The following is a 24,460-nucleotide window of genomic DNA, read 5'->3' as shown; positions in this document are numbered from 1 at the left end:
CATGTAACTGCATATGACGAAGCCCTGAAGTCAACCCACAAAGGGGAGGGGCGAAACGCGTCATGTTTGACGTTCCTTATACCGGCAAAACTTGAAAACAAGTGCTCTCCATATGACCTATGGTGGAATCGTTTTAACACCATCCAGGTGTCTTAAGATCGCAAGTGGCAGCTTATAAACTAAGAAGGTCTTGTTGTGTTCCTGTATTCGTACCTGTTTCTGAGACAAGTGTGGCTGGATTACTACAAGTGGATATCAGCTGTTTCCATCGCTGTATTTGTTCACGGCCTGGCTGAAGCGTCTGGCAATATACATGTTTGTAGCCAGCCGGAAGTCTGCAATTAAGGTACAACAGGACGTCACCGCTGAATGTGGTGAAACCAACTCATGCTGCTAGCTTTTTCTTTTTTCACAGTGGTGGAATACAAGTGTAGCAAGCCTGCATAGTTCTTATGGAACTATAACGGAGCGTGTGATTCACACTAAGTGCTCCTTATGGACTGCGACATTATAACAATTGTTGTTAGCAATTATTGTTAGTTTGCTACTTTGTACTCGTGTTATATTATTCGTTAGGCATATGTAACTGATTTAGTGAGAGCGTGTTTTTACACTATGTGCTCACCTATGTGATTATGCTTAAGTTGATAATGATTCCAGGCCTGGCCAACTCTTGTTAATTCAATTTTATTTTACACCGTTATAAAATGGTTATTTGGGTGTCTTGGACACTAGTGGTGAGAGGTTAATAAATACCACTTTTCTTTAAGAGACTTGAGTGCTGCCTTGTCATTCTTTAACAACCATATAATTATTGGTTGTTTCTTTCTTTTAAAACTTTTTATTATGCTAGGTTTATGACTGCAGGCACCTTTTTATGTCTCGGTATACCAGTAGAGTGCACACTAACGTATTACTGTTCTTTTGGCTTCTTAAACGGTTTGGATTTATTCCAACTTGAAGAAGGTTTTCAATTGGAACCAGATTCTTTGGGGGAAAGATTAGGTTTCTGTTCCTTATTTTGTCGAAAGGAACAAAAACGGTTAGAAGCTTTAGATTTACCCTTAGGTCTTTTATCCTGAGGCAAAAAAACTCCCTTCCCCCCAGTGACAGTTGAAATAATTGAATCCAACTGAGAAGCAAACAACTTATTACCTTGAAAAGAAAGCGATAGTAATCTAGACTTAGATACCATGTCAGCATTCCAATATTTGAGCCACAAAGCTCTTCTAGCTAAAATAGCTAAAGATATAGATTTAACATCAATTTTGATGATATCAAAAATGGCATCACAGATAAAATGATTAGCATGTTGAAAAAAGCGAACAATGCTAGACAAATCAGGATCCCTTTCCTGTTGCGCTAAACTTTCCAACCAAAAAGTTGACGCAGCTGCAACATCAGCCATAGAAATGGCAGGCCTGAGAAGATAGCCAGAATATAAATAAGATTTCCTTAGATAAGATTCCAGTTTCCTATCTAAAGGGTCTTTAAAAGAAGTACTATCTTCCATAGGAATAGTAGTACTTTTAGTAAGAGTAGAAATAGCCCCATCAACTTTGGGGATCTTTTCCCAAAACTCCAATCTAACTGCTGGCAAAGGATACGATTTTGCCCGGGGGCCCTGGTTGGTCTCAGTCGGCCCCTGGCTCTGGCCCCCCCGCCCCTTGATATTGTTTTATGTACTGTTAAAGAGACAGTAAAGTCAAAATAAAACTTAAATGGGTTAAATATAACATGACATTTCAAAAAAACTTTCTAATTTACTTATATTATCAATTGTGCTTAGTTCTCTTGCTATCCTTTGTTAAAGAGTAATCATAGGTTAACTCAGGAGTGTGCGTGTGTCTTTAGGCAGCAGAGATTGCAACAACATTTATAGCAATGTTATACATAGTTACAAGCACTGCTGCACAGAGTGCTAAATACACGTGCACGCTCCTAAGCTCATATTAGTCTCCTAGGTTTACTCTTTAACAAGAGATACCAAAACAACAACTACATTTAGATAATAGAAGTAAATTAGAAAGTTGGGTAAAATTGCTGCTCTATATACATTATCAGTGTTTAACTTTTACTGTCAGATTTGGCTTCTGTTTGTTATTATGTTTTCCTTATTATTCTGGGATATTGTGTTTTTCATTATACAAAAAAAAATACAAAATACTGTTCTGGATTCCAATCATTTTTATTTGCATGAAAAAACATTGTATATCATTATATGGTAAAAAGCAGCATTACATGATATATGCACACAATGGTATAAATATACCTAACACTTGTGCTCTTGATACAAAGGGATTTATCAGACATATAATGTTCCCTTTATATATACAGTATGTGCTATTATCAGTTCTTGTGGCTACTAACTAACATGAAAACATCTGACATAATATCAAGTTACAGAACATGACACACATATTACATACCCAGTATACATGTAGGTTATAGTAGCCATTTAAATTAAACTGATTATGATCACAAATGTACCAGTTACTGATATTGTGTCTCATGAAATAAAATCAGTTTCCCCTCAGTAATTCCCCTGGTATATAACATGTACAATGCTAAGCATCTATTGCTATAAGAAAAGGTTTATCCACATGATGTGCACAATAAATATGTCTCCCAGATGTCAATCATTTGAGACTGATTTATATAATTCTCTAACACTCTATTCCTATAAAAACTCCTTTATTTTGTAAATATAATTATTTCCTCCTCTATGTAAAACAAACGTACAACTCCTAACTTGCTTTGGTGGTGAATGGTTGTGTAAACTGGTCAGTATGAGGACAGATCTGTATATTCCTGTGTCGTGTTTGGATTCTATCACATTGATATGAGAGAAACTGAGGTGCGCATATATAGAGGAACAAAGTACAGCAGGAGAGCACTTCCAATATGGAGATTTTGTAACTAGGATTTAGAAAGTATTATTTACAATAGAATCCTTTTTTGACTCTTCTATTTAGTGTAATGCTTGTGGCATATTTCTCTATCAGACCAAACTTGGCCAGTAGTCTTTTTATCCCGGCGTCAAGTGGAATGATAGGAAATATCCAAGAACAGAAAGAGTTTATAAAATGAGGTAAGCAGGACGACAATTAGATGAAGGCTGAGAATGGTCAAGACAGGCTGAGTCCGGCAACAGGAAGGCAATCCAGCAGAAAAGCAGTTCAAGGGTAAACCAATAGAATGGTCAGGAACAGGCAGGTGTCAGCAACAAGGAAATCCAGCAGTATAACAGTTCAGGGGTTAAGCAATAATAAGGCAATCCAGCAATACAGGGGTTAAGCAGAGTTCAGTAACAGTATGGCAATCCAGCAATAGTAAGTAATACAGCACCCAGGAGCACACACAGTAACACCTATATTTGGACACAGATGAGTGTAACTGAAGTACTTACATAGGTGCAGGATTCGCGCCACAGGAGGGATCCGGACCGGCATCAGGAAGAGAGGCGTGCAGTGATTATGTCATCACCGGCGCCTTAAGCTTACCGCATCGTCCATGGCAATGGATAGAGCGACGGCCGGGTGGCGTGACATTTAGAGAGTTTGTCCTCTTTAGGATAATTTTTAAAAGGTTTCCACACAGTGCATATAAATATTTTATGTGTAAATATTTGGTGTTTTTGTGATACCTGACTGGCACAAGATACCTTTTTCAACTTTCTAAACATGTGAAAGAATTTTCTCCTGTGTGACTCCTTTCATGAGTTTTCAGGCCATTTGTGTAAAACATTTTTCACACTCTGTACATGTGAAAGGTTTTTCTCCTGTGACTCCTTTCATGAGTTTTCAGACCACTTATTTGTGTAAAACATTTTCCACACTCTGTACATGTGAAAGGTTTTTCTCCTGTGAGAAGCCTTTTATGAGTTTTCAGATTACTCTTGTTTGTAAATCCTTTTCCACACTCTGTACATGTGAGAGGGTTTTCTCTTGTGACTCCTTTCATGAGTTTTCAGACCACTTATTTGTGTAAAACATTTTCCACACTCTCTACATGTGAAAGGTTTTTCTCCTGTGTGACTCCTTTCATGAGTTTTCAGACCATTTATTTGTGTAAAACATTTTCCACACTCTGTACATGTGAAAGGTTTTTCTCCTGTGTGAATCCTTTTATGAATTTTCAGACCACTTATTTGTGTAAAACATTTTCCACACTCTGTACATGTGAAAGGGTTTTCTCCTGTGTGAATCCTTTCATGAGTTTTCAGACTATTCTTTAGTGTAAAACATTTTCCACACTCTGTACATGTGAAAGGTTTTTCTCCTGTGTGAATCCTTTCATGGGTTTTCAGACCACTTATTTGTGTAAAACATTTTCCACACTCTGTACATGTGAAAGGTTTTTCTCCTGTGTGAATCATTTCATGAGTTTTCAGATTACTCTTGTTTGTAAATCCTTTTCCACACTCTGTACATGTGAAAGATTTTTCTTCTTTTTCTCCTGTGTGACTCCTTTCATGAATTTTTAGACTATGTATTTGTGTAAAACTTTTTCCACACTCTGTACATGTGAAAGGTTTTTCTCCTGTGTGATTCCTTTCATGACTTTTCAGATGACTTATTAGTTTAAATTTTTTTCCACACTCTGTACATGTGAAAGGCTTTTCTCCTGTGTGAATTCTTTCATGAATTTTCAGACTACTCTTCCGTATAAAACATTTTCCACACTCTGTACAAGTGAATGGCTTTTCTGCTGTGTGAATCATTTCATGAATTCTCAGACTATGTATTTGTGTAAAACTTTTTCCGCACTCTGTACACGTAAAAGGCTTTTCTCCTGTGTGAATTCTTTCATGAATTTTCAGACTACTCTTCCGTGTAAAACATTTTCCACACTCTGTACATGTGAATGGCTTTTCTGCAGTGTGAATCCTTTCATGAGTTTTCAGATAATCCTTATGTGTGAAACTTTTTCCACATTTTGCACATGTGAAAGGTTTCTCCCCTGTGTAGGTCATTTCATGAGATATGAGATTTACCTTGGATGTGAAACATCTCCCACACTCATTACATGTGAAATGTTTCTCCCCTGTGTGGGCTTTTTCATGATACATATGGTTTTCTTTAGATGTGAAACATCTCCTACATTCTGTACATGTGTAAGGTTTCACAACTGTGTCAACTGTGTGGTGTTCAGGGAGATGCAAATTACATGTGAAGCTTTTCTCACATTCTGTACATTTGAATGGTTTCTCCTTTGTATGAAACATTTGGCTAGAATCAAGACTTTTCCCTTCTTTTAAATGTTTTGAAAACTCAGTAAATGTGTGTGGTTTATCCTCTAGGATAATAATTTCACTAGATAAGGCATAAATGTTGTCCTCTTGTTTGATGTCTAAATTACTCTCTGTACATAATGATTGCTGCCCAGTTCCTGCTAATTAACCTCTTCTTTACATATCTGCTGTGATATCCCCATTGTTTGTGAATAGTTATTAGTGTCTGAGACTTTTGGAGTCTTCTGTATCATTCTGATGCTTCCTGTAGTGAAGGATGGATATTAACTAGTCAAGTGTCTACATAAAAAAGGGAAGAAAATAAAGAAAGTTTATTCTTTTTAATGGAATCCATCTTTTAAAAAAACAACAAAACATTTATTTACACTCCATACAAAGTATTCTGTTTTGTATTCATTTTTAAATTGATTAACCTGTAAATCATAAATTAAAACAAAAGACAAATAATATAATAATATTTCTACATTATAATAAACTAAAACTCTGATTACGGATGAAAACAATTTATGGGCATCCACCATCCTCATTTAACATTGCACAAGAAAATGCACATACAGCTCTGCCCGGCTCATACTCAATGAATGGGGTAAGAATATGATGTCTTAATCATCACAGATTAATCATCAGTGTGACATGTTTTAAAAGGCTATGGAGCAGTGATCTTATGATACTTTTTAGCCTGCGGTTGCAGTTGTTTGATTTATATAACCAGCCAAAAAGGTTACTAGTTTAATAATACTGTTAAATTAAGAAAACAAATCAGTGGTGGTTCTGGGATGGGGAACACTCAGTGGGGAGTTGTGGTTGTTCCACAAATGGGAACAAGGTAGGCATAAGTGTAGTTATGGGAGTTCCATGAGTTGGGTCAGGGCAGGGGAAGGTAGAGTTGCAGGTGTACTGAAAGCAGATGCTGACACAAATGTTCTTAAAAGATGCAGATATAAATATAATAGTTTATATTTGTTTAATGAGTGATCTATTCTATTTTCCCAGTAATTAAAGTCAGCATAATATCTATTTTACTCACCTAACACATATGAGTTCATGCTGATAGGCTTCAAAGTCTGTGCTCAGGAAGAAGGTTCCCTTATTCACTCCAGTTACATCAATACCTGATATCTCTCAGTGCTCTGGTCGTGTCTGTAAAAAGTATATTAAATAGTTTAGACAGATAATAATAAATAATGGTTCTGATTAACTGTACATATGGTATAATTAAAGGCACACATAACAATTCATGTGATACAGATCAGCTGATTCGGTTATTACATATGTGCTATTGATTCAGCACAAGCATTTAGCACAGTTAACTCTGTGGGTGTTATAGTTGGAACTTAAATATTGAACTATTCAGAACTTTACAATATAAGCTCAGGAGTAGACAATCTATTTATGAGTGGGACAAACCACAACCTTACAAATATATCATCATTTTTTTCACCATTATTTATATCAAAGAGCAGCACTCACACAAATGTTAAATAAGTGCCGTTTAAATGTAAGTTAAATCTAATACTACAGTATTGATATCGTACTTTCTACAGACCCTCACTGTCAGACATTTTGTATTTACTAAAAATAAAAAGTGTAACAAAAACCACACACAAATAGTGATAAGAATACAGAGTAATAGGCAGGAATATATCCAACGTGAACAGAGTCTTTAATGGAGACAGTACCACAAATACAAATAGTCCATACGATGTTCCTCAGAAGGAAGAGAAAGAAAGACATCATAGCATAATAGTGTGTAATCTTCACTCCCCAGATGGAAGGCAGACCCAGAATACTCACATTAGTTAGAGCTTCAACAGCTCAAGATAATCAGCTCTATTGTGCAGACCCCAGGCAGACTGGATACAGACACAGACAAATGCTTAAAGCAAATGTATAATTTATTAACAACAAAAGACAAACTTCTTGTAGATCACTAAGGGTAACGCGTACAAACATACACAGATACTATGCATGTGATAGTCCGTTGTTACAGACAGCATGAAGCTACACACTGTATCTGTAGTCTTTCTGTACCAGATAGGTACCCCTCCTTGTGACCAATTTGTACAATGCTTAAAAGACGCTACATTTTGCATTTGTCCTTTGCTCTGCCCCCAGTCCTTTAACTTGTCTTGGTCAAAAGTGAGTTGTCTTAAATCACACTGCTGGGGGGGGGGCAGGCACTACAATGTTAATTTTAAATTGTTATCTAGGACACAGATAAGAAAAGGAAGCCTTTGTGTTTACATAGATTGATAACACAAAAATATACGATCTCTAAGCAAGCTCAGCCCATTTAAAAACATAATTTATGCTTACCTGATAAATTCCTTTCTCCTGTAGTGTAGTCAGTCCACGGGTCATCCATTACTTATGGGATTATATCTCCTCCCTAACAGGAAGTGCAAGAGGATCACCCAAGCAGAGCTGCTATATAGCTCCTCCCCTCTACGTCATACCCAGTCATTCGACCGAAACCAAACGAGAAAGGAGAAACTATAGGGTGTAGTGGTGACTGGAGTTTAAGTTAAATTTTTTTTAGACCTGCCGTAAACAACAGGGCGGGCCGTGGACTGACTACACTACAGGAGAAAGGAATTTATCAGGTAAGCATAAATTATGTTTTCTCCTGTTAAGTGTAGTCAGTCCACGGGTCATTCATTACTTATGGGATACCAATACCAAAGCTAAAAGTACATGGATGACGGGAGGGAAAGGCACGATCTTTACACGAAAGGAACCACTGCCTGTAGAACCTTTCTCCCAAAAACAGCCTCCGAAGAAGCAAAAGTGTCAAATTTGTAAAATTTTGAAAAAGTATGAAGTGAAGACCAAGTTGCAGCCTTGCAAATCTGTTCAACAGAGGCCTCATTCTTAAAGGCCCAAGTGGAAGCCACAGCTCTAGTAGAATGAGCTGTAATCCTTTCAGGAGGCTGCTGTCCAGCAGTCTCATATGCTAAACGTATTATGCTACGAAGCCAAAAAGAGAGAGAGGTAGCCGAAGCTTTTTGACCTCTCCTCTGTCCAGAATAAACGACAAACAGGGAAGAAGTTTGACGAAAATCCTTAGTTGCCTGCAAATAAAATTTCAGGGCACGGACGACGTCCAGATTGTGCAGAAGTCGTTCCTTCTTTGAAGAAGGGTTAGGGCACAATGATGGAACAACAATCTCTTGATTGATATTCCTGTTAGTGACTACCTTAGGTAAGAACCCAGGTTTAGTACGCAGAACGACCTTGTCTGAATGAAAAATCAGATAAGGAGAATCACAATGTAAGGCCGATAACTCAGAGACTCTTCGAGCCAAGGAAATAGCCATTAAAAACAGAACTTTCAAAGATAACAGCTTGATATCAATGGAATGAAGGGGTTCAAACGGAACACCTTGCAGAACGTTAAGAACTAAGTTTAAGCTCCACGGCGGAGCAACAGTCTTAAACACAGGCTTAATCCTAGCCAAAGCCTGAACGTCCGGAACTTCTGACAGACGTTTGTGTAAAAGGAAAGACAGAGCTGAGATCTGTCCCTTTAACGAACTAGCAGATAAACCCTTTTCTAAACCTTCTTGTAGAAAAGACAATATCCTAGGAATCCTAACCTTACTCCATGAGTAACTCTTGGATTCGCACCAATATAAGTATTTACGCCATATTTTATGGTAAATTTTCCTGGTAACAGGTTTCCTAGCCTGTATTAAGGTGTCAATCACTGACTCCGAGAATCCCCGCTTTGATAGAATCAAGCGTTCAATCTCCATGCAGTCAGCCTCAGAGAAATTAGATTTGGATGTTTGAAAGGACCCTGAATCAGAAGGTCCTGTCTCAGAGGCAGAGACCATGGTGGACAGGACGACATGTCCACTAGATCTGCATACCAGGTCCTGCGTGGCCACGCAGGCGCTATTAGAATCATCGATGCTCTCTCCTGTTTGATCCTGGCAATCAATCGAGGAAGCATCGGGAAGGGTGGAAACACATAAGCCATGTTGAAAACCCAAGGTGCTGTCAGAGCATCTATCAGTACCGCTCCCGGGTCCCTGGACCTGGATCCGTAACAAGGAAGCTTGGCGTTCTGGCGAGACGCCATGAGATCCAGATCTGGTTTGCCCCAATGCTGAAGCAGTTGGGCAAACACCTCCGGATGAAGTTCCCACTCCCCCGGATGAAAAGTCTGGCGACTTAGGAAATCCGCCTCCCAGTTCTCCACGCCTGGGATGTGGATCGCTGACAGGTGGCAAGAGTGAGACTCTGCCCAGCGAATTATCTTTGAGACTTCCATCATCGCTAGGGAACTCCTTGTCCCTCCCTGATGGTTGATGTAAGCCACAGTCGTGATGTTGTCCGACTGAAACCTGATGAACCTCAGAGTTGCTAACTGAGGCCAAGCCAGAAGGGCATTGAAAACTGCTCTTAATTCCAGAATGTTTATTGGAAGGAGTCTCTCCTCCTGAGTCCATGATCCCTGAGCCTTCAGGGAATTCCAGACAGCGCCCCAACCTAGCAGGCTGGCGTCTGTTGTTACAATCGTCCAATCTGGCCTGCTGAAGGGCATCCCCCTGGACAGATGTGGCCGAGAAAGCCACCATAGAAGAGAATCTCTGGTCTCTTGATCCAGATTTAGCATAGGGGACAAATCTGAGTAATCCCCATTCCACTGACTTAGCATGCACAATTGCAGCGGTCTGAGATGCAGGCGTGCAAAAGGTACTATGTCCATTGCCGCTACCATTAAGCCGATTACCTCCATGCATTGAGCCACTGACGGGTGTTGAATGGAATGAAGGACACGGCAAGCATTTAGAAGTTTTGATAACCTGTCCTCTGTCAGGTAAATTTTCATTTCTACAGAATCTATAAGAGTCCCCAAGAAGGGAACTCTTGTGAGTGGCAATAGAGAACTCTTTTCTACGTTCACCTTCCACCCATGCGACCTTAGAAATGCCAGAACTAACTCTGTATGAGACTTGGCAGTTTGGAAACTTGACGCTTGTATCAGAATGCCGTCTAGGTACGGAGCTACCGCTATTCCTCGCGGTCTTAGTACCGCCAGAAGAGAGCCCAGAACCTTTGTAAAGATTCTTGGAGCTGTAGCTAACCCGAAGGGAAGAGCTACAAACTGGTAATGCCTGTTTAGGAAGGCAAACCTTAGATACCGGTAATGATCCTTGTGAATCGGTATGTGAAGGTAGGCATCCTTTAAATCCACTGTGGTCATGTACTGACCCTTTTGGATCATAGGTAAGATGGTCCGAATAGTTTCCATTTTGAACGATGGAACTCTTAGGAATTTGTTTAGGATCTTTAAGTCCAAGATAGATCTGAAGGTTCCCTCTTTTTTGGGAACCACAAACAGATTTGAGTAAAACCCTTGTCCGTGTTCCGACCGCGGAACTGGGTGGATCACTCCCATTAGTAAAAGGTCTTGTACACAGCGTAGAAACGCCTCTTTCTTTATCTGGTTTGCTGACAACCTTGAAAGATGAAATCTCCCTTTTGGAGGAGAAGCTTTGAAGTCCAGAAGATATCCCTGAGATATGATCTCTAACGCCCAGGGATCCTGGACATCTCTTGCCCAAGCCTGGGCGAAGAGAGAAAGTCTGCCCCCCACTAGATCCGTTTCCGGATCGGGGGCCCTCACTTCATGCTGTCTTAGGGGCAGCAGCAGGTTTTCTGGCCTGCTTGCCATTGTTCCAGGACTGGTTAGGTTTCCAGCCCTGTCTGTAGCGAGCAACAGTTCCTTCCTGTCTTGGAGCGGAGGAAGTTGATGCTGCTCCTGCCTTGAAGTTACGAAAGGCACGAAAATTAGACTGTTTAGCCCTTGGTTTGGCCCTGTCTTGAGGCAGGGCATGGTACTTACCTCCAGTAATGTCAGCGATTTCTTTCAAACCGGGCCCGAATAATGTCTGCCCTTTGAAAGGGATGTTAAGCAATTTAGATTTAGAAGTCACATCGGCTGACCAGGATTTAAGCCACAGCGCTCTACGCGCTTGAATGGCGAATCTGGAGTTCTTAGCCGTAAGTTTAGTTAAGTGTACTACGGCATCAGAAATAAATGAATTAACTAGCTTAAGGACTTTAAGCTTGTCTATAATCTCATCCAATGGAGCTGTGCTAAGGGTCTCTTCCAGAGACTCAAACCAGAATGCCGCCGCAGCCGTGACAGGCGCAATGCATGCAAGGGGTTTTAATATAAAACCTTGCTGAACAAACATTTTCTTAAGGTAACCCTCTAACTTTTTATCCATTGGATCGGAAAAAGCACAGCTATCCTCCACCGGGATAGTGGTGCGCTTAGCCAGAGTAGAAACTGCTCCCTCCACCTTAGGGACCGTCTGCCATAAGTCCCGTGTGGTGGCGTCTATTGGAAACATTTTTCTAAATATAGGAGGGGGTGAAAAAGGCACACCGGGTCTATCCCACTCCTTGTTAACAATTTCTGTAAGCCTTTTAGGTATAGGAAAAACGTCAGTACACGCCGGTACCGCAAAATATTTATCCAGCCTACATATTTTCTCTGGAATTGCAACCTTGTTACAATCATTCAGAGCCGCTAATACCTCCCCTAGTAATACACGGAGGTTCTCAAGCTTAAATTTAAAATTTGAAATGTCTGAGTCCAGTTTACTTGGATCAGATCCGTCACCCACAGAATGAAGCTCTCCGTCCTCATGTTCTGCAAATTGTGACGCAGTATCAGACATGGCTCTATTATTATCAGCACACTCTGTTCTTACCCCAGAGTGATCGCGTTTACCCCTAAATTCTGGCAATTTAGATAGTACTTCAGTCATAACATTAGCCATGTCTTGCAAAGTGATTTGTATGGGCCGCCCTGATGTACTTGGCGCCACAATATCACGCACCTCCTGAGCGGGAGGCGAAGGTACTGACACGTGAGGAGAGTTAGTCGGCATAACTTCCCCCTCGTTGTCTGGTGAAATTTTCTTTACATGTACAGATTGGCTTTTATTTAAAGTAGCATCAATGCAATTAGTACACAAATTTCTATTGGGCTCCACATTGGCCTTTAAACATATTGCACAAAGAGATTCATCTGTGTCAGACATGTTTAAACAAACTAGCAATGAGACTAGCAAGCTTGGAAAATACTTTTCAAATAAATTTACAAGCAATATAAAAAACGCTACTGTGCCTTTAAGAAGCACAAAAAACTGTCACAGTTGAAATAACAATGAACCAAATTAGTTATAGCAACCAAATTTTCACAGTAAATGCATTAAGTTAGCAAAGGATTGCACCCACCAGCAAATGGATGATTAGCCCCTTAGTACCCAAAAACGGATAACAATTTAATATTAACGTTTTTATCACAGTCAAAACACATTCTCACAGGTCTGCTGTGAGTGATTACCTCCCTCAAAACTAGTTTTGGAGACCCCTGGGCTCTGTAGAGACGTCCTGGATCATGGAGGAAGAAATAGGAAGACTGTGACTGAATTTTTACTGCGCAATAAAGCGCTAAAATAGGCCCCTCCCACTCATATTACAACAGTGGGGAAGCTCAGTAAACTGATTTTATTCAGAAACAAACGACAGCCATGTGGTAAAAATCATGCCCATAAAGTTTTATCACCAAGTACCTCAGAAAAAAACGATTAACATGCCAGTAAACGTTTTAAAAATAAAAATTATGAAATTTTATTAATAAGCCTGCTGCTAGTCGCTTTCACTGCAGTGGAGGCTCAAATATTACTTAAATATATACAGTATTTTCTTAGTGAAGTTCCATTCCCCAGAAATACCTCAGTGTAAACATACATACATATCAGCCTGATACCAGTCGCTACTACTGCATTTAAGGCTGCACTTACATTACATGGGTATTAGCAGTATTTTCTCAGTCAATTCCATTCCTTAGAAAATAATATACTGCAACATACCTCCTTGCAGGTGAACCCTGCCTGCTATCCCCTGTTCTGAAGTTACCTCACTCCTCAGAATGGCCGAGAACAGCAAGTGGATCTTAGTTACGACCGCTAAGATCATACACAAACTCAGGTAGATTCTTCTTCTAATGCTGCCTGAGAAGAAACAACACACTCCGGTGCTGTTTAAAATAACAAACTTTTGATTGAAGAAATAAAAACTAGTTTTAATAACCACAGTCCTCTCACACGTCCTATCTATTAGTTAGGTGCAAGAGAATGACTGGGTATGACGTAGAGGGGAGGAGCTATATAGCAGCTCTGCTTGGGTGATCCTCTTGCACTTCCTGTTAGGGAGGAGATATAATCCCATAAGTAATGGATGACCCGTGGACTGACTACACTTAACAGGAGAAAGGTAGATTTATTTCTGACATTTTGTTCTGCACCTGTAAAATTTGATAGTGGACATAAATTTGAAACAGCAAACAACTATTTCAGATAAAAATAAAAATGTACATTTAGATAAAAAGCAAAAATATATGTTTAGATGCCGGCTTATTTTTGGTTCACAACCTGGGTTGTTCTTGCTGATTTGTGGATAAATTCACCCACCAATAAACAAGTGTTGTCCAGGGTGCTGACCCAAAAATTGGCTGGCTCCTTAGCTTAGATGCCTTCTTTTTCAACTAAAGATAGCAAGAGAACAAAGAAAATTGATAATAGGAGTAAATAAGAAAGTTACTTAAAACTGCACGCTCTATCTGAATCATGAAAGAAAACATTTGGGTTCAGTATCCCTTTAAACTTTCATGATTTAAATTTAATCAACTTTCTATTTACTTATAGAATCTGATTTGTTCCATTGGAGACCTTTGTGGCAAAGCATATAATGCCCTATGGTGCGCTAGCTGCCGATTAGTGTCTGCACATACAAACCTCTTGTCATTGGCTCACCTTGTGTGCTCAGCTAGCTCCCAGTCATGCATTTCTGCTGGTTCAATAAAGGATACCAAAAGAATGAAGCAAATATCCTAATAGAAGTAAATTGGAAAGTTTATATGTTCTAACTAAACAATGACACATATTTTGGGTTTCTTGTCCCTTTAAGGGGAAACCAAATTTACAGGACACTGTCCCTTTAAGTCTGTGATCATGTGACAAACAGCAGCAAGCTAAAGGTGCAGAATACACTTACTAAGGTCTTTACTAACAACAAGAATCAGTCACAGATTAGTGGGATAAACATTCTGATTGGTGCAGCTAATAGAAATAAGAAATGTATTATAAAATAACCTCATTAGAAATAAAATAATATGCAGATCACAAGATATTTATGATTAGATCAGTATATGTGATGAGACTGAGGCTACTTAAAGGGACAGTATACACCAATTTGCATATAACTGCATGTAATAGACACAACTATAAAGAATAAGATGCACGGATACCGATATAAAAATCCAGTATAAAACTGTTCAAAAACTTACTTAGAGGCTCTCAGTTTAGCTCTGTTGAAAAGGTAGCTTTTGCATATGAAAAGACCCTTTACACAAACAGGAGCAAGCTGGAGTAGGTATCTGACAGTATTCTCCTAAAACTTTGGGGCTTGGTTAGGAGTCTGAAAATCCGAGCAATGTTATTTAAAAATAAGCTAAACTATACATTTAAAAAAAAAAAAACAATCATCTACAAAACATTTATGCAAAGAAAAAAATGAGTGTATTATGTCCGTTAAATATAACTGAAAATAAACAGTGATATTTATTACTGAAGCAAATAGCAGCTTCAAAATCACTTTACACCCTTAACGAATGTGACACGCCCTATTAAGGGATTGTTTGTCTGTAACGGAGCTTGTCTTGCCGCACTATTAGACCCTCCTACACTCTTGCTAAATTAGCACAGTCTTACAGCTGGCATCGAGACCTCACTATTAAAGAAACACCCCCATATATAGACCAGCAACATCATTGAGAGATTCAATGAAAAATGGTTAATCAAGGCGCTACAGGTAATTATAAACCTTTAGGGAAATACAGGATTCTGGTTGGCTGCTGCTCAAGAATCTGTTGCTCATTGGATAACAGGAACAACCCCCACAAATGTATTATTGCACAGACCCCCTCAAGCTTGAAAATATGGTTTGGTTTTGCTACAAACATTCATTTTACAACATTTTATAAATCATTATGTATTAAATTATCCTCTTTAAATGAAAGAACTAAACATTGAATTAATTAACAGATCATTACAAAATATAGAAAACAAACAGTAGCATTTTTATATAAACTCAGTTTCCTATATGAATTAAAATATTTTATCTTTATCACAACAAAATACAGAACAATATTTTCTCATCATTATATAAAACACAACAGTGTGAGGCTGTTAATAAAGATTTATGTCAGGGTTTGCATATTACCGTTTAGCAGAAGCTCTGTAAGTATGAAGTCTCTCTGGTTCCTCCTGTGATATCACTGAGTGTTACACAGATATTATTACTAATGTGGGAGTGTCACCTTTCTCTGTGTGACTCACATGAGTACATGTGCAGTCACTAGAGGCAGGACTTCACCTCTCATATGGGCAAATATTTTTTTTTATAGGCTTTAAAAAAAAAATAAAAAAAAATATTGCAATTTTTTTTCCAGCATTTTTTTTTCACAGCTACATGTTGTGCAATGGAGAGGCACAAGCAGGTCTGCCCTCCATTACACAACATGCTGTGCCACCTACTGGATGAAAGTAGTTAAGATCATTACATGACCCATAAGTGCTTATTTGAGGCATCAGCCATGGGAATTTAGGGTTGGGGCTGGATGTTAACCTCTTAAGGACATATGACGGAATTTTTCCGTCATAAAACAATTGAGCAAACTGAAAGCTGTGTCCTTAAAGGGTTAAATCATATAAAACAAAACAAAAACGGAAAAAAACTACTTTAATTTATTTTGTTGCTGCCCTGTGCAGCTCCCAGCTTTTCCAGTGAAAAAAGAGAGTTCAGTACTTCCCCTCCAAGTGCAGTGGAATGTTCCACTCTCATTTCCTTACAGAGCAGGAAGAGATGCAGAGAGAGCAGTGTTTTAGCCACATTTTATTAAAGTAAGTTCTGCAACCTTAGATTTTACTGAAAGGGATTCTGTTAGTGAAAATTATAATTTTATGAATGTGGTTTAGTGTTTGTTTTTTTACTCTTTTACAGCAGTTTAAGGATCGTTTTTGTATTTTGTTTACTCAAAGTTTACACCCACTACCTTAGCATCTTGCCTCTGTACTTCACACTAATTTATAGTTTTATCACTCTCTTACTGACTTATGAACTCTCTGTAGCTCTGCAACTGTGTTTTCTCATATCTTCCTATTATGCTGTTTGTATGGATGAGTTGTTATTTGACAAGAGTAAGCTAGACCAACAGCATGGTAATGTAAAATGAAACCAAGCAGTTTAGAATGAGTTATAGCACATATTCTCCATGGCTCCTGCAGCTATAGTATTTCATTTAAACCAGGGATTCCTTAGGTGTATGTTGGACAACCCTGATGTAGACAACAAATAATAATTTATTAATGCTCCCATTCATATGTGCTGTTCTGTTTCAGATATTTTAAATAGATTGTAGACTATTAGCATTTGATAGTCACTTAAAATAAACTACTTAAACATTCAGTGGTGCCTCCCCCATTTCAGTGTTCCCTCTCTCCCCACTTATGTGTCGCACTCCCCCCTCTGTCTCCCTCTCTCCCCACTTATGTGTCGCACTCCCCCCTCTGTCTCCCTCTCTCCCCACTTATGTGTCGCACTCCCCCCTCTGTCTCCCTCTCTCCCCACGTGTCGCACTCCCCTCTGTGTCTCTCTCGCACTCCCCTCTGTGTCTCTCTCGCACTCCCCTCTGTGTCTCTCTCGCACTCCCCTCTGTGTCTCTCTCGCACTCCCCTCTGTGTCTCTCTCGCACTCCCCTCTGTGTCTCTCTCGCACTCCCCTCTGTGTCTCTCTCGCACTCCCCTCTGTGTCTCTCTCGCACTCCCCTCTGTGTCTCTCTCGCACTCCCCTCTGTGTCTCTCTCTCACTCCCCTCTGTGTCTCTCTCTCACTCCCCTCTGTGTCTCTCTCTCACTCCCCTCTGTGTCTCTCTCTCTCTCTCCCATCTGTCTCTCTCTCTCTCTCTCCCATCTGTCTCTCTCTCTCTCTCTCCCATCTGTCTCTCTCTCTCTCCCATCTGTCTCTCTCTCTCTCCCATCTGTCTCTCTCTCTCTCTCCCATCTGTCTCTCTCTCTCCCATCTGTCTCTCTCTCTCCCATCTGTCTCTCTCTCTCCCATCTGTCTCTCTCTCTCCCATCTGTCTCTCTCTCTCCCATCTGTCTCTCTCTCTCCCATCTGTCTCTCTCTCTCCCATCTGTCTCTCTCCCATCTGTCTCTCTCCCATCTGTCTCTCTCCCATCTGTCTCTCTCTCTCCCATCTGTCTCTCTCTCTCCCATCTGTCTCTCTCCCATCTGTCTCTCTCTCTCCCATCTGTCTCTCTTTCTCTCTCTCTCTCTCTCTCTCTCTCTCTCTCCCATCTGTCTCTCTCTCTCTCCCATCTGTCTCTCTCTCTCTCTCCCATCTGTCTCTCTCTCTCTCTCTCTCCCATCTGTCTCTCTCTCTCTCTCCCATCTGTCTCTCTCTCTCTTTCCCATCTGTCTCTCTCTCTCTTTCCCATCTGTCTCTCTCTCTCTTTCCCATCTGTCTCTCTCTCTCTTTCCCATCTGTCTCTCTCTCTCTTTCCCATCTGTCTCTCTCTCTCTTTCCCATCTGTCTCTCTCTCTCTTTCCCATCTGTCTCTCTCTCTCTTTCCCATCTGTCTCTCTCTCTCTTTCCCATCTGTCTCTCTCTCTCTTTCCCATCTGTCTCTCTCTCTCTTTCCCATCTGTCTCTCTCTCTCTTTCCCATCTGTCTCTCTCTCTCTTTCCCATCTGTCTCTCTCTCTCTTTCCCACCTGTCTCTCTCTCTCTCTCCCACCTGTCTCTCTCTCTCTCCCACCTGTCTCTCTCTCTCTCCCACCTGTCTCTCTCTCTCTCCCACCTGTCTCTCTCTCTCTCCCATCTGTCTCTCTCTCCCATCTGTCTCTCTCTCCCATCTGTCTCTCTCTCCCATCTGTCTCTCTCTCTCCCCTCTGTCTCTCTCTCTCCCCTCTGTCTCTCTCTCTCCCCTCTGTCTCTCTCTCTCCCCTCTGTCTCTCTCTCTCTCCCCTCTGTGTGTCTCTCTCTATCCATCTCTCTCCCTGTCTCTCCCTTCTGTCTCTCTCCTTATGTATCATTCTCCCCCCATGGTCTCTTTTCTATCCGTCCCTCTTCCTCCCCCTCTGACTCTCTCATCCCTTATGTGTCTCTCTAACCCTCTGTGTGATTGTGTCTCTCTCCCTTTCCCCCCATCTCTCTCTCCCTGCCCCCCCGTCTCTCCCGTCTCTCTCTCTCCCTGTCCCCCCGTCTCTCTCTCCCTGTCCCCCCCGTCTCTCTCTCTCCCTGTCCCCCCCCGTCTCTCTCTCCCTGTCCCCCCCCGTCTCTCTCTCTCCCTGTCCCCCCCGTCTCTCTCTCTCCCTGTCCCCCCCGTCTCTCTCTCTCCCTGTCCCCCCCGTCTCTCTCTCTCCCTGTCCCCCCCGTCTCTCTCTCTCCCTGTCCCCCCGTCTCTCTCTCCCTGTCCCCCCGTCTCTCTCTCCCTGTCCCCCCCGTCTCTCTCTCCCTGTCCCCTCCGTCTCTCTCTCCCTGTCCCCTCCGTCTCTCTCTCCCTGTCCCCCCCGTCTCTCTCTCCCTGTCCCCCCCGTCTCTCTCTCCCTGTCCCCCCCGTCTCTCTCTCCCTGTCCCCCCCGTCTCTCTCTCCCTGTCCCCCCCGTCTCTCTCTCCCTGTCCCCCCCGTCTCTCTCTCCCTGTCCCCCCCGTCTCTCTCTCCCTGTCCCCCCCGTCTCTCTCTCCCTGTCCCCCCCGTCTCTCTCTCCCTGTCCCCTCCGTCTCTCTCTCCCTGTCCCCCCGTCTCTCTCTCTCCCTGTCCCCCCGTCTCTCTCTCCCTGTCCCCCCGTCTCTCTCTCCCTGTCCCCTCCGTCTCCCTCTCCCTCTCCCCCCCGTCTCTCCCTCTCCCCCCGTCTCTCTCTCCCTGTCCCCCCCGTCTCTCTCTCCCTGTCCCCTCCGTCTCTCTCTCTCCCTGTCCCCTCCGTCTCTCTCTCTCCCTGTCCCCCCGTCTCTCTCTCTCTCCCTCTCCCCCCGTCTCTCTCTCTCCCTCTCCCCCGTCTCTCTCTCTCCCTCTCCCCCCCGTCTCTCTCTCTCCCTCTCCCCCCCGTCTCTCTCTCTCCCTCTCCCCCCCGTCTCTCTCCCTCTCCCCCCCGTCTCTCTCCCTCTCCCCCCCGTCTCTCTCCCTCTCCCCCCCGTCTCTCTCCCTCTCCCCCCCGTCTCTCTCCCTCTCCCCCCCCGTCTCTCTCTCCCCCCGTCTCTCTCTCTCCCCCCCGTCTCTCTCTCTCCCCCCCGTCTCTCTCTCTCCCCCCCGTCTCTCTCTCTCCCTCTCCCCCCCGTCTCTCTCTCTCCCTCTCCACCCCGTCTCTCTCTCTCCCTCTCCCCCCGTCTCTCTCTCTCCCTCTCCCCCCCGTCTCTCTCTCTCTCCCTCTCCCCCCCGTCTCTCTCTCTCTCTCCCTCTCCCCCGTCTCTCTCTCTCTCCCCCCCGTCTCTCTCTCTCCCTCTCCCCCCCGTCTCTCTCTTCCTCTCCCCCCGTCTCTCTCTCTCCCTGTCCCCCCCGTCTCTCTCTCCCTGTCCCCCCCGTCTCTCTCTCCCTGTCCCCCCCGTCTCTCTCTCCCTGTCCCCCCCGTCTCTCTCTCCCTGTCCCCCCCGTCTCTCTCTCCCTGTCCCCCCCGTCTCTCTCTCCCTGTCCCCCCCGTCTCTCTCTCCCTGTCCCCCCCGTCTCTCTCTCCCTGTCCCCCCCGTCTCTCTCTCCCTGTCCCCCCCGTCTCTCTCTCCCTGTCCCCCCCGTCTCTCTCTCCCTGTCCCCCCCGTCTCTCTCTCCCTGTCCCCCCCGTCTCTCTCTCCCTGTCCCCTCCGTCTCTCTCTCCCTGTCCCCTCCGTCTCTCTCTCCCTGTCCCCTCCGTCTCTCTCTCCCTGTCCCCTCCGTCTCTCTCTCCCTGTCCCCTCCGTCTCTCTCTCCCTGTCCCCTCCGTCTCTCTCTCCCTGTCCCCTCCGTCTCTCTCTCCCTGTCCCCTCCGTCTCTCTCTCTCTGTCCCCCCCGTCTCTCTCTCCCTGTCCCCCCCGTCTCTCTCTCCCTGTCCCCCCCGTCTCTCTCTCCCTGTCCCCCCAGTCTCTCTCTCCCTGTCCCCCCGTCTCTCTCTCCCTGTCCCCTCCGTCTCTCTCTCCCTGTCCCCCCGTCTCTCTCTCTCCCTGTCCCCCCGTCTCTCTCTCCCTGTCCCCCCGTCTCTCTCTCTCCCTGTCCCCCCGTCTCTCTCCCCGTCTCTCTCTCCCCCCGTCTCTCTCTCTCTCTCCCCCCGTCTCTCTCTCTCCCTCTCCCCCCCGTCTCTCTCTCTCCCTCTCCCCCCCGTCTCTCTCTCTCCCTCTCCCCCCCGTCTCTCTCTCTCCCTCTCCCCCCCGTCTCTCTCTCTCCCCCCCCGTCTCTCTCTCTCCCTCTCCCCCCCGTCTCTCCCTCTCCCCCCCGTCTCTCCCTCTCCCCCCCGTCTCTCCCTCTCCCCCCCGTCTCTCCCTCTCCCCCCGTCTCTCTCTCTCCCCCGTCTCTCTCTCTCCCTCTCCCCCGTCTCTCTCTCTCCCTCTCCCCCCCGTCTCTCTCTCCCTGTCCCCCCCGTCTCTCTCTCCCTGTCCCCCCCGTCTCTCTCTCCCTGTCCCCCCCGTCTCTCTCTCCCTGTCCCCCCCGTCTCTCTCTCCCTGTCCCCCCGTCTCTCTCCCCGTCTCTCTCTCCCCCCGTCTCTCTCTCTCTCCCTCTCCCCCCGTCTCTCTCTCTCCCTCTCCCCCGTCTCTCTCTCTCCCTCTCCCCCCCGTCTCTCTCTCTCCCTCTCCCCCCCGTCTCTCTCTCTCCCTCTCCCCCCCGTCTCTCTCCCTCTCCCCCCCGTCTCTCTCCCTCTCCCCCCCGTCTCTCTCCCTCTCCCCCCCCGTCTCTCTCCCTCTCCCCCCCCGTCTCTCTCTCTCCCTCTCCCCCCCGTCTCTCTCTCTCCCTCTCCCCCCCGTGGGGTGAGTTTATTTACCAATACTCCGCACCCCATAGGCTGTTTGTTTAGTGCACTTTCTTTTTCTTTTTTAGGTATTGTTTGTATTGATCACGACTGGGATCCCTAAAAAGTTAGGATCATCAGCTACATTGGACCCTATCGAGGGACACCAGGAATTGGATTTTTAACTGACTTTTAAATCCATAATAGGACTCTGTTCACAGGACCATTCAGACTTTATTTTTTATTTTTATTTTATACTCCTTATTTTTCCTATTTAGTATTTCTGTATTTGACTCATTGTTTACATCTGATTCTCTAGGATATTATTCGATTAGGAGATTGCCAGTATTTTTTGAGGGAGTTAAGGATCCACGCACATATATTCACTTTTTATATTAGGGATTATTTGCATTTGTTTGTACATTTTTCTTACAAAGAAGTTTGTAAATCTCCCACTAAGGTTAAGATGATTTTAGTTTAATTTGTTCAGAACATACCGGTATTGTTCTAGCTAGGTTGGATTTGGTTTATATATAACACATCATTTGTTTGCACAATTTGTATATTTTTTCACAAAGTCACTTTATCTTTGGATCACAGTTTTTACTCAGATTTTATATTTATTTTCATTTTTAATTTTTGAATTCTGTAACTTGTGGGTTTGGAGTGCAATTGTTTAGGATTTTAATATTTTTAACAAATTGGATTGTAATTTGATTATATTATATTGAGCACAAATTAGATCGTATACTTCTTGTCATCACTTGTTTATAACTTCCACTACTGGATATTTGTGACCCTAATTCAACTTGCGCAAGTGTAATCTGTGATTGGGTAGCTGTTACCCGGATCCCTACTCGAATCTTAAATATTTCTAGTTTAACTTCACACCATCAGCTCTAAGCTTCCTCAGTATTACATAGCTGACTGATAGTAGTCTAAATCCGGACTTGTAGCTATAAGCTCAGTTTTTATACTATATAAAAGACAGAACTTCGAGATCCCATAACATTTTTATTGTATTTTGTACTCTCTATTTTTGATTGTATTTGCATTGCATTTTAGATTGTATTGTAATGGAACACATGTGATGGGTTTAATTGTATATAACCCAAAGTGATTAAAAGGAATTTTAACAGATATTTGTTGGACTTAGATTTACAAGTTTGTTTTCTTGGAATTATTTGATCTAGATTAGTCCTGTGATATACCTTAGCCCTCTGTGGCGCTCCTATATATATCGAATCGCTGTTACTTCATTTTAGATCTGATAGGGGATCTTCCTTATAGTGTAGCAGGTATATTTTTACCAAAGGCGCTGGAACCTTCATTTCTGTTGCCACTGTGGTTAATTAGCCTATGAACTGAGCATATACAAAAATGTTAATATTAAAACTATGTCATGTAAATGACCAAACGATGTCACTGAGACCAGAAAAAAAAATTAAGTGTAAGATATTATTTAACCTGGAAAAAACACTGGTAAAATACAACAAAAGTAGGCGTGTCCGAACCGCGATCTAACATGGTTGCACTTTTCCTGTGCTCCTACTAAGTCCTCAATAATCCGCTGGTTATAAGAGTAATCCTACAGCGCAACATTATCGCTTATTCTCTATAGGATCACACTGCCTTGCAGCTTGATATTTGATAAAAGATTGCACTGTATTTTTGACGTTTGAGCAGGCATTGGATGAAAAAGGCCTAGAGCAGCGGCTCACACATAGGCAGTGCCACCCCCCTCGAGTAATCAAGGGTTCTTGTCTACACTGGAAGAAGCAACACCTTTGTACCGACGCCCTTATATTCCTTAAATATCTAAAGTGGCAAGCTACTAAACCACCAGCCTGCTGTATATCCCTGAAGAAGAGGATCTCACTGCAACATGGCTGCCGTAGAAAATATGGGAACGCCAGCTTCCCTCAATGCACAATTTGAGCGACTCATGAACTTTTTGATGGAAAAGGCTCCATACGACTGGCTGATGCGTAAGATAACCAACAATAACACATCCCAAACAGTCGCTCAGATAAAACCAGATAGCGATATACAGGATGATGACAGACCTAACGAGAGCATGGAAAAAAAAAAAAAAAAACTTACGCACAACAGGGCTTCACACCATCGAATAACACCATTCCCCAAGCCCGGGAGCTATGCCGCATCAAGGAACACCTTTCAAACTTTACTACTCTCACCTGTGCTATCTGGTGAGTCATAGAGGCTACATGCTGTAAACATTTTTGGCAACATTTGCCCTATACATAGAGAACGCAAAGCTGCAGCAATTTGGAGTACGCAGCTTGCAAGTCACTTTCTTCTCTGGCCGTGAACTTCTTCAGTGTGGTAAGCCCCTTGTCACATGTTACTTGGAATATAATGTTATAAGCAATGACCTTGTGATATCCGCGAGAGTAGGACTTTTGATTTGAGTTGTTTTCACTAGGGAACCATTCATACATATGGTGTCTATACTGATCAAGTCTCTGAAAAGTTTTTGGATTCAATTTACTCTCACCGACAAGCAAACCAGCCTTTGCACAACACACCTACCGAGAAATAACTACCAAGGAGGTGCCGACCAGCAAACAACAGCATAAATTCCAGGCAGACATGATGTTAGCACTAACTGAGCCTTTAAAGGGGCTTAGGGTTGACCCCTGGACAGACACAAGCGACAAGTCGCCAAGCCTATGATACCAAAACGCCGTAATAGAAGTCTACCACGAGGCACCTAGGAAAAAAATCACAATCTCAGATGAGCTACGTGACACAGAAGGCGCCATAGCTTTTACGGACCAACAGAAGAAATATGAACACTGATCTTTTGAGCCAACTGACATTGTCCGGCAAGTATTCTCAGAAAACTTTAAAAACGTTATCCCACACCATTTGTTATGAGCAGCTGGACTTGGGGGGCTAATGTTTTTTAATAGAGCTCATATTAAACATCGTCACATACACTGCTCAGATAATAAAAGTTACAATGGTGTTGCATTGTTTGCTATTCTATTTAAGTTATGTATTATGTAGTTTCCATTTAATGTTCTATTATATAGCAGCTAACCTGATAAATTGTAAATACTGGGGACAGAAGTAGCAGAGATTGCACCATATAGATATCATGCCGCAGCGACAACAACAAACTGAAT

General features: G+C 43.1%; 1 protein-coding gene across 1 annotated transcript in view; it reads right to left on the bottom strand.

The window, feature by feature from the left end:
- Nucleotides 1–2,169: 2,169 nt before the first annotated feature.
- LOC128659926 (gastrula zinc finger protein XlCGF57.1-like) overlaps nt 2,170–24,460 on the bottom strand; it is a 35,041-nt gene continuing 12,750 nt past the window's right edge. Inside the window, exons 2-3 of the mRNA XM_053713512.1 lie at nt 6,282–6,394; nt 2,170–5,533 (exon numbers count right to left, since the gene is read on the bottom strand). Of these exons, the coding sequence (XP_053569487.1) occupies nt 3,893–5,227 (1,335 nt within the window). The 5' untranslated portion in view covers nt 5,228–5,533; nt 6,282–6,394 and the 3' untranslated portion in view covers nt 2,170–3,892. The remainder of the gene's footprint in view (nt 5,534–6,281; nt 6,395–24,460) is intronic.

The sequence above is a fragment of the Bombina bombina genome, chromosome 5, assembly GCF_027579735.1.
Source record: "Bombina bombina isolate aBomBom1 chromosome 5, aBomBom1.pri, whole genome shotgun sequence".
NCBI classification, from domain to species: Eukaryota; Metazoa; Chordata; class Amphibia; order Anura; family Bombinatoridae; genus Bombina; species Bombina bombina.
Note: the sequence above shows the minus strand (reverse complement) of the source record. Positions and strands in the feature narration are given on the sequence as shown.